At 41.6% G+C, this 16,902-nt stretch overlaps 2 protein-coding genes across 4 annotated transcripts; both read right to left on the bottom strand.

Moving 5' to 3' along the window:
• Positions 1–1,215: 1,215 nt before the first annotated feature.
• prpf19 (pre-mRNA processing factor 19) lies at positions 1,216–7,197 on the bottom strand. The gene is made up of 16 exons (XM_086024456.1): positions 6,975–7,197; positions 6,650–6,799; positions 6,283–6,359; positions 5,494–5,635; positions 5,317–5,390; positions 5,157–5,222; positions 5,026–5,067; positions 4,826–4,900; positions 3,716–3,791; positions 3,518–3,627; positions 3,282–3,437; positions 2,993–3,062; positions 2,738–2,911; positions 2,494–2,576; positions 2,129–2,234; positions 1,216–2,049 (listed from the first exon to the last, which is right to left on the bottom strand). The coding sequence occupies exons 1-16, from the start codon at positions 6,991–6,993 to the stop codon at positions 1,952–1,954; spliced, it is 1,518 nt and encodes a 505-aa protein (XP_085880582.1). The 5' UTR covers positions 6,994–7,197; the 3' UTR covers positions 1,216–1,951.
• Positions 7,198–7,713: 516 nt separating this feature from the next.
• LOC147151754 (uncharacterized) lies at positions 7,714–16,144 on the bottom strand. 3 transcript variants are annotated; one of them, XM_086024395.1, is made up of 11 exons: positions 15,992–16,144; positions 15,634–15,687; positions 13,250–13,264; positions 13,024–13,160; positions 12,824–12,959; positions 11,873–12,157; positions 11,430–11,768; positions 9,778–9,959; positions 9,393–9,494; positions 9,182–9,298; positions 7,714–9,108 (listed from the first exon to the last, which is right to left on the bottom strand). In XM_086024395.1, exons 2-11 carry the CDS (start codon positions 15,683–15,685, stop codon positions 8,896–8,898), a joined length of 1,578 nt encoding a protein of 525 aa, XP_085880521.1. In that variant the 5' UTR covers positions 15,686–15,687; positions 15,992–16,144; the 3' UTR covers positions 7,714–8,895. The 3 variants fall into 3 exon arrangements, with proteins under 3 accessions (XP_085880521.1, XP_085880519.1, XP_085880520.1); XM_086024393.1 differs by having other exon boundaries at positions 7,714–9,111; positions 15,992–16,142; XM_086024394.1 differs by lacking the exon at positions 15,992–16,144 and adding an exon at positions 15,771–15,913 and having other exon boundaries at positions 7,714–9,111.
• Between the last annotated feature and the right edge of the window lie 758 nt (positions 16,145–16,902).

A 16,902-nucleotide genomic window follows, 5' to 3' on the forward strand; every position in this document is an offset into this window, starting at 1 on the left:
TGTTTTAAATGGCGGCAAAGAGCGCCATCTTTTACCGTAATGTTGAAAACTTGAGAAATAAAACATTCATCACATGCTTGAATCAAATGTGCACCAGTACGTTTGCATGCAAAACTGCCTGAGCATTTATTCAAAATCCTTGATGTCCAAATTGAATTCCATGTACAGTACTAATGCGCTCTTTGCCTTAGGTGAACAACCGTTTTACTTCAAAAACGGTTTCTCCCCAAATTTAGTGACCATTTTGGCCTGCATGCTAGTACAATCAGTTATCTCAACTCAAATCAACTTGTTGAGAGCAATTTAAAAACAACCACAGTTGCATACACGTGCTGTGCAGTAAAAATCAGACAATCAAAATGGAAGTCTAAAATGTACAGGGAGCCAGCAAGGGGAGGCCAGAATTGGAGTTATGTGGAGCACTATTACCGCCAGTTAGGAGGTGAGCAACAGCATTTTGGACCAACTGGAGAAGCTTTCAGGAGGACTGTCTGACTCTGAAATAAAGTGCATTACAGTAATCCAGCAAGATGTAATTGATGAGATGTAACTAAATCATGATTACTGTGTGTAAGTGCAATGGGGAAAGAAAAGGCTTTACTTTAGCCAGCTGCGTAAGATAAAACACACACACATATGTTTGTTTGTATATATATATATATATATATACATACACATTACATATATACATATATATACACATATATATATATACACACACACACATATATATATATATATATATACATATATATATATATATACACACACACATATACATATGTATACACATACACACACGTATATACATATATATATACATATACACGTATATACACACATATATACACACACACACACACACACACATATATATACATATATAAATATATACACACCACTTGTACCGTCTTTCTAGAGATGACTAAAGGATACCAGAGCACGGAGATTAAGATGGATATCCAATAAACACTCCAATGGTTTTCCATACACCAGTTGGCATGCCACAAATCAGGAGAAGGTTGTTTTTTCTTTATGATGCTGTCTCGGATTACTTTTAATTGAAGGCATATTGTTTCCAACTTCAATTATGTGAGTACAATACAGTCCTTGTTGAGCAACTTGGCTGTATAAAGCAGGCTTTTACAAATCATACCTTCAGTCAACAATCAAAAAAAAAAAAAAAAAAGAAAAACTACACCCTTAACATAAAGGTAAGATGTGAGCATTTTGTAGATTTTTAATTGTTTCAGGACAGTGACCAGCATATTTTAAACTAGAAAAATGAGAATACGCTGACATGTTGTACAGTATTTTTTCCCCCGATATTACAAATAATTAGTTATATTCAAAGACTGATGGATTTACAGCAAGACTGTTTCATGAAACTTGGACTCTGGTGGCATACAAAAGATATTTTACTGTAAAATAGCACATTGAGACATACACATTTGATTAGACAGCCATCCAAAGTGAAGAAAAATCCCAATACAAAGTGAGAAATGAAATGAGGGAAGGGCAACAATTTCATACACCATGTTGCTTCTCTGCTATTGTCTTACTACAGATTCACTTTCACACCATTTAAACTTGTCAACATTGAGACAGGGAATTTTACTTATGACCTCACCCATGGCCCTACCCTCCCAACTGTTACACACAAAATACAACGGTTTAAATCAGGGATGCTATAAAAATAAAATGGGACATGGTGCGGTGTCTGATTTCACATTATTTTAACTGACACTGCAAAAAAAGGTAAGTGAAATTATGCTGCTGAGCTTTCAAATAGATATCTTATCAACTTTTGTTTCATGCACATGAGGACTAACATACTAAAGAAGCAGAGTTAGCGGTGTTTTTTTGTTTTTTCTTTTACTACAAATTATACGTCTATGCGAAATATCAATCCACAGTCTCTGGCCTCATGTCATTATCAATTTATGTTTTTCTACAAACTGTAAAATTTCAAACTTCGGTCCATTCCTGCAGAGCTCAGGAAACGAGCGTTCTCTCCGAAAGCCACTCCGCTCACCAGACCTGTGTGATCTAAAAATACACCAAATGAATGAATCAATGTAACACATTGGACATACATTTGACAATACAATGGCAAGTGGGCCCTCACCTGTGAAATTGAGGACCTCGGACCACTGTTTGCAGATGTAGACGCGGATGTCGGACCCGCCTACAGCCAGGTAGGTACCACTCTGGTCAAACACGAGGGACTTCACCTACACGAGAAAGACACGGTAATGAAAACACTGCAAACAAGCTGGAATGGTTGACTGATGTTGCCATCAACACAAAGTCATCAGCGTAAGGCTTGTCTGTCATCACTATTCAACAAAACTGAACATCTCAGAGGGCTAATCTGATAGACATCCTCTTTCATGGCAAAATTCCTTTGAGAACATATTTGTGTGCGATATAAAAAAATAAAAGGATGACCTAAAAACTGAAGTTTTTTTTTTTAATTATTATTAAATGTACCTCATAGTTGTTGTCCAGTGTGATTGTCTTGAAGTTCTTCAGTTTCCTCAGATCCCAGAGTTTCAGAGAACTATCCTGTGCACCTAGCACACAACACCAAGAGTAAATCTGCTAAATATGTCCTAATACAAAGCACAAATTCAGGTCACTATCATAAAATCAGCAGTGGATGACGATGACAGACATGTATACAAAGAAAGGATGAATATTTTCAAAAACAAAAAAAAAAGTTAGTTGTTTTCACCTGTAGCCAGATAGTATCCGTTCTCAGAGAAAGCAATGGAGGTGACAGGGCCTGAGTGACCTGGGAAGTTAGCCACGTTGGTACGCTCCTTCAGATCCCAGATCTTGATCTGGGAGTCAGCAGTTCCAGTACCAAAGATGAGACCATCAGGGTGGAATTGAGCACAGGTGAGGGCTGCGGGAGAGCCAAATGGCAGCGTTAGCACCTGGAGAAAAGCTCCTATATTAAGAATGCACAACACACACTGGCGCTTACCACAGCCGGCACTTTCATCGGTGACCTTAGTGAGGACTTGGCCAGTCTGGATGTCGGAGAAGGCCCAGTACTGCAAAACAACAATGAGTCAATGAAGCCAAAGCAACATAAACTAAGTCACTGTTAAGTTTCACACTGCTGTGCTGCTATGAGGTCATGTTATTCACGCACGTGACAGCGCTGTCACCATCCCATCTACAAAGCCCAAGGTGAAAACAGATTTCCTGACCCAAACCACAAAGTGGAAATGTGTCATGTTTTTGTTTGTTGACTGACGCAGCACACATACCTGATCCTCAGAGGAGCTGAGCAGGTAGTCCCCAGTGGCATGCAGGGACAATCCAGTGACACCTGCTTCGTGAGCACGCACCACCTGGACACAGTTGCCCCCGGTGACAGACCACACGCGAATGGTGGTGTCGGGAGATGCAGAGAAAACCACAGACTGGAGGAGAAAAGGACAACTACAATTATTACAGGATAGCAATAGCCATGGAGTGACAAAGACATGAAAAAATAAGTGACCTGGGATGGATGGTAGATGACAGAGGTGACCTTCTTGGTGTGACCCTTCAGCGTTGCCACAATCTGCTCCTCATTCTTGTCAAACACAACCACGTTTTTATCAGCGCCACCTTGAAGAAAGGAGCACAGCTGCATCAGCGCAAAGTTTCCTGACGACTAAATGGCTCGAAGCAATTTCCACGCATGAGACCGGCCTACCGGTGAGCACTTTGTTGGTGTCTGAGGGACACAGATCCAGAGCGAGAATACCTGGCACACTGGCACTGTGAAGACCCTGAAAGCAGAACGAACATGTGTCAACACAATACAAGGGCTGCAGCTACCAAATATTTTTTGAATCGACATTTTTACCGACTACACCAATGACTAAATGAGTGATCAGATAAAAATTGATTTTGCATTATTAACCACAATAGGTTTTATGTTTGTCCACCAGGGGTTCCCCCATTCTACTGTACTATCTGTGAGCATGGCTTTAAAAAGGTGGTGCCTGGCCTGGTGAGTGATGCGGGTGTCAGTAAATGAGAGTGAAGAGCAAGGAGGCTTTTAACTCCACATGTTGAGTAACCCGCCGTGAATGGTGGCCATCGACAGCTCATGTATGAATGTGCTTATTTACACATTTGTTTTCTCCTTTGTTCAAAAAAGCGATTGAACGTTCACCAGTGGATATGTCCGACAGTGATCGACGGTGCCCGCCATTATGACTCGAAAGAATTCCGGAACATCCTTTGCGGGCTCACGATACCGTCACATGTATATTCTGATGCATTTCATTGGTTAAGAGACCAAGAATTGGATAAAAAAAAAAAGGAAATGACGTATACGCTCTCCAGACTTTAAGGGTAGAAAGACGCAACAGCGCTCCAGGCTCTAGTGGAAGAAACACGGTTATGCGCTCCTGGCCTTAATGGGTTAAGGAGCAAAATGCACTTACTTTTAGCCATCTCAGTGGGCAGCCATTTTGTCACTTCTGTCGACTGAAGATGACAATGAAGTTGGTCAGGGTTCAGATAAGGACGAATCACGGCTCACATGTTTTCTGAAGCTGAGCCATGACTGGGAGTTATCTGAGCCCCGAGCAACTTCGATGTCATTTTCAGTCGACAGAAGTGACAATATGGCCGCCCCCTGAGCCAGCTAAAAACAGGTTGATTTCTCATATTGCACAAATGCAATATTAATCAGAATGCAATGTTTAGACTAGTGGGCCTGTTTAGAATATATTCTGGAAAAAATATGTTTGGGTTCATTTCCCCTTAAAGTGAAAGTGGAATTAGTGAATGACTTTGACCTATAAACACTTACAGCATGAGAGGCCACTTGGCGGTACTTGCCAAGATCTTCAGCTCTAACCAGTTCCTCTGGAACAGTTTTTCCTCTCTGGACAAAAGACAATTGGCAATTTGACAGAAGAACTTAACAATAATAAAAAAAAAAAAAAATCTCACTGAAATGTAATAACCCAACAGTAAAGAAATTGACGGTTGAAACCCATTTCCCTCTACCTTCTTTCTCTCTGTGGTGAGAATTGTGGCTTTGTCTTGAAGCTGCAAAAAAACGAAAACACTTCAGTCCAAAAGCTGCACAAGCAAACTGACCCATCAAATAAATACACAGGCCTTAAAGTCGACATTACCTTCTGGATGATCTCTGGAGTCATGCCTACTTGTTCACTAATCTCCATAGGCACTCCAGCAGCACCCTGCCAGACAAAAGGGAGAATGAACAACAATTTGCTACACCATTACACAAACCATCAGTCTCATATGAATCCGACTAAATTGTTCATCACTCACCGCTGCGGCTGGCTGAGAGGTAGGGGCTGCCTGAGGTGTAATCAAGCCAGCCTGAGGTTTGAGTGTGGCCAGAGCTGTGGAAGAGGAAAATAGGCAAATTGTGTTAACTCAGAGTGACATTCAATGAGAACATGACATGTTGAAAACAACAGGTCACACAAACTGCTATCCACCGACCTTCTCTGGCTGCAGCCACCTCTTTGGTGAGTCGAGCGATGACTCTGCATGCGGCATCGTGTTGATAGAGGGCGTGCGAGAGCTCTTGGCGAGTCGTCTGCAGCTGCTGCCTCAGGGTGAAGCTGTGAAGCATAACAGCATCCTAGAAGACAATAAAGCAGCGAATAAAACATGTTTACCTGATGATATTTTAATTCCCATTCTCGGTATAACAAATACAAAATAAAAAATTAAATTACAGTTTATATAGCGGTGTTTATGAAATGATCCCTTTTCCTCTCAAACTGTACCAAATGTTAATATATTTTCACATATCACAATGCAGTTTTTTTTTTTTTTTACAGACTGAAACTTTAATGTACTATAACCTTGACGGAAAAACTTAATTTGACTTCTGAACGCTAGCTGTTTTAATGTTTCAGTAGATTTTGCACAACTTGCTGTTCTCTAAGCAGCTGAACAGCACAATTCACAAGGGGCGATTTCATTTCTAATTTCCAAGGATATCCACTTCTATTTGAATATCAATTTCAGTTTACCCAGGAAACATTTATGGAGTCTAGGATAACAAATCTGTTGTAAATTTTGCCATTCAGCTTCTTGAAAGAATTTGAGTTGTGCAAGAAGAAAGCTGAAGAGCTGAACATATGCATTCAAAAAGGCCAAATTACGTTCACGTGTAAACGTGATAGGGCATTTCAGGTTCTTCCTAGAATTTCACAAATATCCCTACCTGTTTCTGAGTAGTGTGTCATGTCATAATCAAAGAGAAATCTTTACAACACTTACCCACTCGTCTTGGAGGGATTTCAGAATGGCAGGAATGCTTGTAGCCGATGGTACCTTTGGTCTAACAGGATGTGAGACTGGCAGACAAGTATAAAATTTCAGCCTTGCACAAACACACCGTTAAGCAATCATAATGGAGGACCTAAACTTAAGAGTGGCTTTGTACTGATTACATTTATTTTCGACTTACACTCATTTTAAAGATGCCTTAAGTGTGCATGATATAATGTTAAAAAATTGCACTACACTAAACAAAAATAGAAGCTGCGACAGACAAACCGTTCTTCAACCATCTCAACGTAAAGTCAGTAGCCTGTGTGAAATAATCATCTAAGAGGTTAATGCATATCTTGCTGCCGATGGTTACCTTTTATATCTACAAGTTGTTCCTCGGACAGTGGCTGTCCATTCATCGGGTCTGTCCCATTCTCTACGATGTACTTCTCGATGAGCCGGCGCTCAAACACTTGATTGGACACCGGAGAGACGCAAGGGTGCTCCGGTAACTCATTGGAGACTGTACAAGAAAGACATTCCCACTTTAGTAGTTATTTGAGTCAGCAAGAAAATGTCGGAGTTTGCTACGCAAGTGGCGGCACTGCATGGCCGTTAGCTAATTTAGCTACCAGCGTTAGCGCGGTTGCACAGCTAGCTTGCAACGCCAATCTTTGTATCAACTTAAGGTCACTTACTTGCACAAACCAAAGACATCGTCCCGGTCAAGGCTTAAAAATCACTTCTGGTGATGGTTTTGGACGCGTTTCGTTTTTAAAATAGCGTGTAGTACAATTGATATTCCCTTCACAATATTTTCTTTAAGTTGGAGATAGCACGCTCTCTTTTCATTGCCGCTCCAACCGGAACTTCCTCTTCTTGATTTCCGGCAGACGGGGCCATATTTTTTTCATTTTATTTTTATTTATGCAAGAACAAATTCAAAAAAATCTGGCATTTAACATTCAAAACATTCACAAATCTACATACTGACAAAGAGCCACGCAGCTATCTACCAAACAGACCAAAAAAAAAAAAAAAAAACAGGGCCACGTTTAGTGCATTGCTGCGCCCCACTGGTTAAAATATGAACATCTAAAGCCATACTATCTTTACGTTTCAAATTTCCTTTCCCCTCTCTTTTGCATTTGCTGGGCACAACTTATACCCGTTGTAGGTTTAAATTGTTATATATTTATGTATATATATATATATATATATATATATATATATATATATATATATATATATATATATATATATATATATATATATATATATACACATACATACATATATATACATACATATATATATATATATATATATACACATACATACATACATACATATATATACATACATATATATATATATATATATATGTATAATGCATACACAATTCACACTGAACTGCACAAAATGATCACATCAGAATGTGATAAGCTATATATTTATTTTAAAAGGAATGATACACGTTTTCCAACTATTATAAGTTCAACCATTTTCATCACGCACAGGGATTTGGTGATGAATATCTCGCTCTTGACAAGGTCACAGATTCTTACAATAATTGGTGGAAAAGTTTACACTGAAAAAAATTTGGAGTGATATTTACTTGAAAAAAAATATTAACATTTTTTTCACTCAGAAACTTGAAGTCAATTTTACAAGGAGAGTTTCTGAGTAAATTTTACCCCCCTTATTAAAAAAAGTCATTCTAGGTTGAGGAATGTAAATTTACTCAAAAACTCTCATTGGGGTGGCATGGCTCAGTGGTATAGTGGTTGTTTCCTCACCTTGAGGTCAAGAGTTCAATCCCCGGCAAATGTGTCCATGTTGAAATGTCCTTGAGCAAGATACTAAATGCCCAGTTGCTTCTTATGCTGCGTCATCAAGGTAAATGAGGAAACAGTTAAGTGCTTTGACTGCCTAAGGTAGAAAAGCGCTATACAAGTGAAAGCCCATTTATCATTGTAAAACCTACGTAGAATCCCTGAGTGAGAAAAACTTTACTCGTTTTCAGGATCGGGAAATAAAAAACAGACTCGTAAATATCACTCAAAACATTTTCAGTGTACGGAACATTTAACAGTTGTACAGCGCCCCAGTTATTATGGTAAAATGTTGATCTTACATCACAGACATTTAACATGATAATTCATTGCAGTTAGAAGAGGTTATCATGATGACAAGACTAAATTCCTTCTCTATATTAGTAGATTAGGTTAATGTTCTCTTTTTCAAACACAGCCTAATTTCTTCTTATAGCCCTCTATAGGCAGCGAACTCATTGAGCACACACGCAAACACCTGGACAGATTCAGCAAATATATACAGTGCATATCACGGTGGTCCTGAGGGTCTGGAGGTAGGTTGCATCAGAGGACAGCGGAGACTTACGAATCTCTGGCAGTCAGAGCGAATACATAAATGTATGAAGCAGGAAGGATAAAATTCAGCTCATGCTTAAAAAATACCATTACACTGACAATAATGGCATGCAATATGGATGTCAAAGCACTGGAAGTACAATATAGACTTCGTTGCAAAAGGCACATGTGAGGTTTTCCTTCCCTTTAACTTCGTCCACATGCTTCTCTGCCACCACTCCATGCACTATAAGAAGTTCAGCTTTTCCGAAGTGTAAACGCTGCAGCTGTCAGACGTGTCCAGCGGCAGGGCGGTATGATCCTCATTTGTGTTGCTCTGTCTTTCTTGAACTGGTTCCTTCTTGATCTGGAATTGAACGCAACCTTCGGAGGACTGCAAGCAATCCGATGCTCCAGCCACTGGAAAGGAAATCTTCCTCTCTTCCTCATTTGATGTTTCCTGCTAAGAAGGAAATTAGTGGTTTAATAAAAAAAAAAAAACAATGGCTTCTACACGCAAACATCTGGTGTACCTCAGCAGTTGAATTGTGACTGGGGGAGCACACACTTCTTTGGCCTTCATCATTTTCCGTCCTTGTCTGAACAGGAGTGAGCTGAGGTGGAGTTCCTACCATAACGGGAGTGTAACCCTGGAAATAAAAACAGCAACAAAGAAATACAATGTGTGTGTCTAGTATATTGCGTACTGTATATGTACAGTAAATCAAGGTGTGAGCCGCTTACAGTATGAATTGGGCTGGCGCTCGGGGTCCATTTTCTCGGTGTCCCCTGCTGCTGGCTGTGATTATAGTATCCTGCAGGCTGAGGGCTTGGCTGGCTATAGTTCTAAATGCAACATAAACAACAGCTGTGTAGCTGCAAAGACACCCATACACTACTGTGGGTATGGCATTAAGCATAGGACACACGTCTGTCAACATCATTTGGATCAGCGCTGACGCAAACAACAAACCGTTTGCATATTTTGGCACTAAGATGCATTTTCGTAACTGAAAAATCAAGGGAAAAAAACATTTGGATTGTACCCAAATCTAAGAGTCTCTTCCTGACCGTGAAAAAAAAAAAAAAAAAAAAAAAAAAATCACAGCTCTTCAATCAATCTGCTCACCTGGATGTTGATCCTCGGGGGCTGGGCTTGTGGCGTGCGGTTCGTCCTGAGGCAGGTGATGATCTGCGACAGGCTCCAGTTGGGGTAGCGCTTCATGAACAGGATGAAACCGGCCAGAGACACAAACATGCCGGAAGGGACAGTAATGGACTTGAGAAGAGCTCGCCACCTGCTGCCCCTTTCTGGAGCAATTAGAGAAGGAAGCAGTTAGCTGCTGCAGAAGCAAATGGTAACATTCGGCAGAGGCAGCAAAAGTACTCTCACTCTGTACATAAGTACAAATACTTGTGTAAAATAAGAGTGTAAAAGAATATTGATTAAACTCCTGTACTTAAAAAGGAAGTGGTCGACTGGTTAGCACATCCGCCTCACAGTTCAGAGGTCGTGGGTTCGATCCCGGCTCCGGCCTCCCTGTGTGGAGTTTGCATGTTCTCCCCGTGCCTGCGTGGGTTTTCTCCGGGTACTCCGGTTTCCTCTCACATTCCAAAAACATGCATGGTAAGTTGATTGGACTCTCTAAATTGCCCCTAGGTGTGATTGTGAGAGTGGATGTTTGTCTTTGTGTGCCCAGCGATTGGCTGGCAACCAATTCAGGGGGTCCCCCGCCTCCTACTGCCCGAAGACAGCTGGGATAAGCTCCAGCATGCCCCGCGACCCTTGTGAGGAGAAGCGGTATCGATAATGGATGGATGGATGTTCCCAGCAGGCCCACTAGTTGAAACGCGACATTCTGATTAACATTGCATTTGTGGAATATGAGTTAAGCAGCAAAATCCGCCCATTTTTAGCCATCTCTGGGGGCAGCTATTTTGTCACTTCTGTCGACTGAAAATGACATCACAACTGCTCACAACGACCAATCACAGCTCACCTGTTTTCTGAAGCTGAGCCCGCTGAGATGGCTAAAAACGGGTGGATTTTGCTGCTTAACTCATATTCCACAAATGCAATATTAATCAGAATGCTGTGTTTCAACTAGTGGGCCTGCTGGGAACATATTCTTGAAAAAAATGTGTTTGGGTTGATTTCCCCTTTAAAGCAACACTGTGTCATGTCAGTTTTTGTTGATTATGGTGGTGCCATGTGGACAAAAGCGGTAGTGTTTTGACAAGAGTCAACCACATTTCCCATGCGCACCAGCGCGTAGTGTCGTGAAAGCCTGAGCTCTCACTGGCATGCAAGTTGGACTGAATTGCATTTCTATTTCCAGTTGCTGTGTGAAAGATGAATAGCGATGAGGTAATGAATCTAATTTTGTTCAAACAATACTTTTGTTTGTTTTGGGGCTTCTGCCATGATACCAGTAATAGCACGTAGACGTTCGAATTGACTTCCGTCCTTATAGCGAAAGGAGGAAGTGAGTATGCCTAAAGCAATTCAGGACGGTTGTATTTTTTTGTGTGCCGGGGTTGCTTCCATCCTCCTCAAAGTTGCTTAGTGCCTGTAAAAACGATACAGACACCCCGAGGGCATGACAAAAGTCCCATTCAACTACTTGTAAGTTAATGTTTCATCAAAAGAGTTGTGAATTTTTTTTATTAAGGTCGATTCCCTGCCCAGTGCTGCTTTAAGGAATTATAGTATTTGTACTTTGTTACTTCCTACCACTGACTGACCGTAGGGAGGAATCGTGTGTCAAGCGTGTTACTCACCAATCACCTGCAACAAGGTGGACGAAACCAGGTTGCCATTAATGTCTTTGATCTCATAGATGCCATCGTGCCTCGAGGTCAACCTCGCAATGACCACCTCGTTGATGGAGCCGTTCCTGCCCACGGAGACCAGGCCTCTGTACCGCATGTCATGGTCGGTGATGTGGCCCTCTCGCATTAACTGCACGGGCCCGCGGGGGGGCTTGGAGTCGAAAGGTCCCAACGAGGATTCGTCGGGGTGTCGGGTGGGGGTAAAGATGAGGTAGGCACGTGGCACGGGAAGGAAGAGGGGAAGGTTCAGAGACTCTTTGGTGAAGCGGGTCACGTTGAAAGTGTGTCCTGCGTCCACGAGCGGCGATGTGATATAAAATGAAAACATAAAAGATGGCTAGTGCTGTTGAACAATGAAGATATGATCAATTTGTCCTCAAGTCGTCTCTTACCACGGACGGTGAGAGTGCTGCGAGACAACACCTTCCCCTCAGCGTCCCGCACTGTGTAGTTGCCTTGGTCGGCTTGCGTCACTCTGTCAGCCACCCAGACCTTCCTGTCCCGCAGCAGCCTGCCCCGACCCGCAACGCCGGTGTCAGGGTCGGTCCGGTTCCACAGGACTATTGGCATCGCCTCGGATGGAGCGCCTCGGGGAGAAAACTCCAGTACGAAGCTGTTTTCGGGGATGCTGTGCTCAAAGTTTTCCCCGTAGTTCCTGTAGTAGGACTTGATGCATTCTAGGGAAGGATAAATGTATGAAAAGGACAATGGGAACACTGACAATGCATGTTCTTTAGGAATCTGATGTTGCGGAAATAAAGTTATTTCAAGTGGAAGTCAAGTCAAAGAAAATATTTTGCAATAATACAGGGTGTCCCAGAAAATTAAATCCCAAATAATTTTGCAGGGCAATCATTGGGGCAAATGTTGTTGAAATGACCTAAACTTTTGATGGCATTGTTGACGTCACGGGTCATCTGTTTTCTGGGTTTGGTCACGCGACGTTCACAATGAGAGCCCGAGGGTACTTTGACGGCAATACTCACAGTCAGGCATATATTCTTTGTCCTCCGTCGACCCCCCCACCCCCAACACACTAATATTACTGTATTACTGCAGCTTAGCAAGATGTGATCGTCTCATCACATCTCATATTGCCCTCAGGTGGCCATGGGTCTAAACACCAGAGAGGGCCGCACAATCACAAGGAGTTAATCACAATGCACAAACTGCTTCTTTGCATTTGATTTATTTGTATTATTATATCTTTTTATACAGTAGTATTGAGTGCTTAGAACGGACATGTTGGTATTGGTTTCGCCTATTTCAGGTCAAGTCAAAGAAATTAGGCATGACAAAGATTGAAAAGTGTGGATTTAACAAAAGAGAGAAAAATATCCAACCTGAAACTGTCAGACGAACCGTCTCATAGGTGAATCCAGAAGAGAGTTTGATTGAATAAAGTCCCTGGTCCGCATGAGTCACATTTTTCAGGACCAGCATCTTATCTTTGGTCCATTCAAAACGAGGATCATTTACCTGAATAAAGAATTTTGGTTTGTACCTGTGCGCATTAGAATTCACAGCACAATATTCCCCTCACAGTGGTCTTCTCGAGGAGAATACGCCTCGGTCCTGCAGAGTTCTGAGTACCGGTAAACGTCACGGTTCTTGATGTGGAGTAGACCGGCAAACGAAATTCCTTCCCGGCACAAACCATTTGGACTTCTTCTCTGTCACCTGTCAAAGTAGAAAAGGAAGTCAATAACCTTGTTTTTTCCTATTTCCTTGGTGAAAAGAATGATGATGAAATGTTTCTGTTGGCTCACCCAGTACAACCCAACCTGTGAAGAAGCAAAATTCTGTTTAGACACTACACACAATGCAATAACCTGAAGAGTCTTTAACAAGTGATAACAAGATGATAATAAAGTGAATATACGGTAATCCTTTTCCACTTTTGATAAAACGTCTTTTGTCAAATATGCAAACCCTCAATGTTGACCCAATCCATTAATGATTATGTCTAAAAGGTACACACATCATGCTGATAATCAACAGTGTCTGCCTTTTATTTTGCCTTCATGAATCTGGATGCCATTCTACTATCAGGACGTAAATGGCGTGAACTGCATCTATGTCAATACAGTACTCTTAAATGCCCATTTAGGTACAATTTCTGTAAGTATGTGTTTGTTTATAATAACGCTCACGGTGAATTATTAGTGTGTTACTACCAAAATAATTTTGCTATGCTGTAATGTATGTATTTGCTAACTCAATTTTGGCATTGAGCGTTTTCCTCTTTTGAATTGCATCCACGTCCATCATGCCCAGTAGCCCTTTGCCATTCCACCTGACAGTTTTACCTGAACCAAAGGTGCACTAAAGTAAATTTGATGCTGTTCTTGAACCATTTGGATTATCGGCATAGGTTTGGTCTCTTTTTGAAGATAACACTTTGCATTTTTCTCCTCAACTGTCAGAATCTTTTTAAGTGCTACTGGCATTGAATTATGGACGTTTGAATACATAGAAGGCCGTGGGTCGGCCTTCTTTTATGTATTCAAACGTCCATAATTGCATAGTAGGGGGCGGGGACACTAAGTTTGAGGAAGAAAAGTCAATTCTGAAGATGTCGAAGCTACCACGAAAAACAACGTCACCGGGGGTATTTTGATGCAGCAGATGACAACAAGGTCGTCTGTAGGCTTTGTAAGCATAAACTCGCTTATAACCACTCTCCCCACAGCAAAGATTAGCCAACTAATTTGTTAAATGATGCGATCTGCTGCCGCTTTCTTTTGCTGAGGGCAGACGGTTTGAAAAATTAATGCTGTATATCGAGTATAAGTACGTGGTGCCAAGTCGCAAAACAATAACGCCCCAACTCGAGAGTAACCATAACCAAATAAATGAGGAGATGCTACGAGCGTTTGAGCGGGTCAACTATGTGGCCATAACTACAGACGGATGGACATCCATAGCCACCGAATCTTACATGACTATGACGTGTATAACGTATGTGGACGAAGGACATCCCCGCAGCTGTGTGCTTTATGCGCCTTGGAGGAAAGACACAGCTGAAAACTTGGCTGCTCTCCTGTGGAGTGTGATGGGTACGTGGGCACTAGAAATTAAAGTCGTCGCCTGTGTGCATGATAATGCACCCAACATATGGCGAATGAGACCCTGCTGGACTGGGAGTCGGTACCATTACTCATTACATTATTCATAAATGCCATGCATTGCATTGGCAAATGTATCAGAAATGTATTTCTCTTTCAATTGTTCACTTTTTTTCAGTCAGTTGTTGTTACATCAATAGAATTTAAATGAACAAACTGTCCTTAATGTTTGGGCTAAAATAGCCCCTACTGTAAATACACAAAACATTTAGATTTTAAACTTTGAATTCAATATGTATTAAATTTCACGTTTTCTTGCTTATAGACTAGTCGACTAGTCGCAAATTTTGGACTAGTCGGCGGGCAAATTAGTCGAAATTCCCATCCCTATCCGATACATCGCCAAACAGCGCAAACAGCGAGCTGCTGCTAGAGGCGTCGACGATCGCGATCTATAGTCCGTTCGTGCGCCGGAAATCTGAGATTTATTTAAAGTCAAGTATACATGGTGTATAAAAAATAAATATAGCACACAAATACAAGTAATTACCACTATAGTCACAAATTAGTGGCTTTAATAGTACACTCTATCAACAAGCCAGAGCTATTTAATGGCATGTCAAAACTTTGTGACTTCTCTTGGCTCTCAAGACAGTGTTCCCCGACTTTGATTGAGCCAACGCTCATATTTTACTTTAGAAAATGTTCACGGAACACCAGCAAACAAAAAGTTGATACACAGTTCAATTATGTACCTTCTGCCATGTAATGGAAGAGCATATAATTGTTCTGCCTGCCACTATGTGTCACTGAGATATATACCTGTAGACGATAGCTTAGTTGAAGTAAATAAATAATAAATTTCTAACCAATTAGGTGATTTCTCACGGCACATGAATGGTGCCACATACGGCACAAATATGGTCATCACTGTTCTAAGGCACCTTGATAAAGTCTCATTGACCTTGGCATTGCTGTGAACATATGCTAGCAGGTGTACAATCTGATAGCCACATTCTTTTATGTCTTTTGTTAGATTGGAGCTTGGCTGCAAGTGCTGTCAAAATGATGAAAAGACCACTCACCCACAGCAAAAGGGAGGCTGCAGAGCACTGCGATCAGAGCGCAGGGGCACATCTCTGTAGTGACAAAAAAAAGGGTCGGGTTATTTCATCTTTCCACATAGGGCGACAGCAATGCAAAGGAAACGAACACGTTTTACGTTTGCAATCGTATCGTGGGTTGTAATCGGGCAGCTAGACAGTGATCGTTCATGCACACGTGCAAACACCGAGAAAGGTGCGCCAAACATATCTAAGCAGACCAGTGACGTGACGGCCTGATGACGCCCCGCTCATACAAGCCATGTCCAACGATACAGATGATCACTTATTGATTATCTAAACGTTATCACACTTTCAACCCAAAACAGCCCGAACCCACCTGTAAGATATGCGGGAAACAAGTCCACGGGAAGATATTTGGGAATGTTTTACATGAATGGGGATAAACGAGTATAAACGTTGATCCGCAGCGCGCACGCGCAGTGGCTTCCTCCTGTTATTTATGGCGATGTGTCGGCTGTATTCTCAATTGCGTTTAGGCCAACTGCGGCGCACACAGCGTTATGTTGGTAAGCTCCAGGGAAAAGATGCGCTTTTTGCGCAAGAAGCTTCTTTACGGCGCGGTCTACCCCTGCAGGGTTTTGCGCCAAGATTGAGATTGATTGCAAAGAAGGAGGGGAAGGGAGGGGGTAAAGTCACCCTGATACAATCAGAACAGACAAAAAGACCCGTAAGCGTCACATGTACAAAGACCAGACATAGCCAGATTCAACATTCATTTTAGCTCTAATGATCGATTGATAAATGATGGGTTTTGCATGACGATTGTTGTAATCTAATTATAATTCAGTATTCAATCCGTCCACATTTATACATCGATCACATAAAGTGGCCCAAAGTGCTGTACAATTCATTTAAAACAGAATATACAATTTAGTGACATTACCGCCAACAATAAAACATTACCACCAACAATAAAACCTTATACAGTATAAAACCAATAAATTAGTAGCTAGAAGTGACAGAATCCCACCCCCAGAGATGGCTAAAAAAGGGGTGGATGTTGCTGCTTAACTCATATTATGATAATCAATATTAATCAGAGGCGGCACGGTGGTCGACTGGTTAGCACGTCCGCCTCACAGTTCAGAGGTTGTGGGTTCGATCCCGGCTCCGGCCTCCCTGTGTGGAGTTTGCATGTTCTCCCCGTGCCTGCGTGGGTTTTCTCCGGGCACTCCGGTTTCCTCCCACATTCCAAAAACATGCATGGTAAGTTGATTGGATACTCTA

Source organism: Filicampus tigris, chromosome 2 (genome assembly GCF_054856515.1).
Source record: "Filicampus tigris isolate MCC_2025a chromosome 2, RoL_Ftig_1.0, whole genome shotgun sequence".
In the NCBI taxonomy this organism is placed as follows: domain Eukaryota; kingdom Metazoa; phylum Chordata; class Actinopteri; order Syngnathiformes; family Syngnathidae; genus Filicampus; species Filicampus tigris.

Coding starts and splice junctions, on each gene's coding strand:
- prpf19 (XM_086024456.1), bottom strand. Junction 5,391..5,493: donor GGTGGCTGCAGCCAGAGAAG/GTCGGTGGATAG, acceptor CCTCTTCCACAG/CTCTGGCCACACTCAAACCT. Junction 5,068..5,156: donor CTCCAGAGATCATCCAGAAG/GTAATGTCGACT, acceptor GTTTTTTTGCAG/CTTCAAGACAAAGCCACAAT.
- LOC147151754 (XM_086024393.1), bottom strand. CDS start 15,685: ATGTGCCCCTGCGCTCTGATCGCAGTGCTCTGCAGCCTCCCTTTTGCT. Junction 12,960..13,023: donor TTCTCCTCGAGAAGACCACT/GTGAGGGGAATA, acceptor TTCTTTATTCAG/GTAAATGATCCTCGTTTTGA. Junction 9,299..9,392: donor GCGCCAGCCCAATTCATACT/GTAAGCGGCTCA, acceptor TTTTATTTCCAG/GGTTACACTCCCGTTATGGT.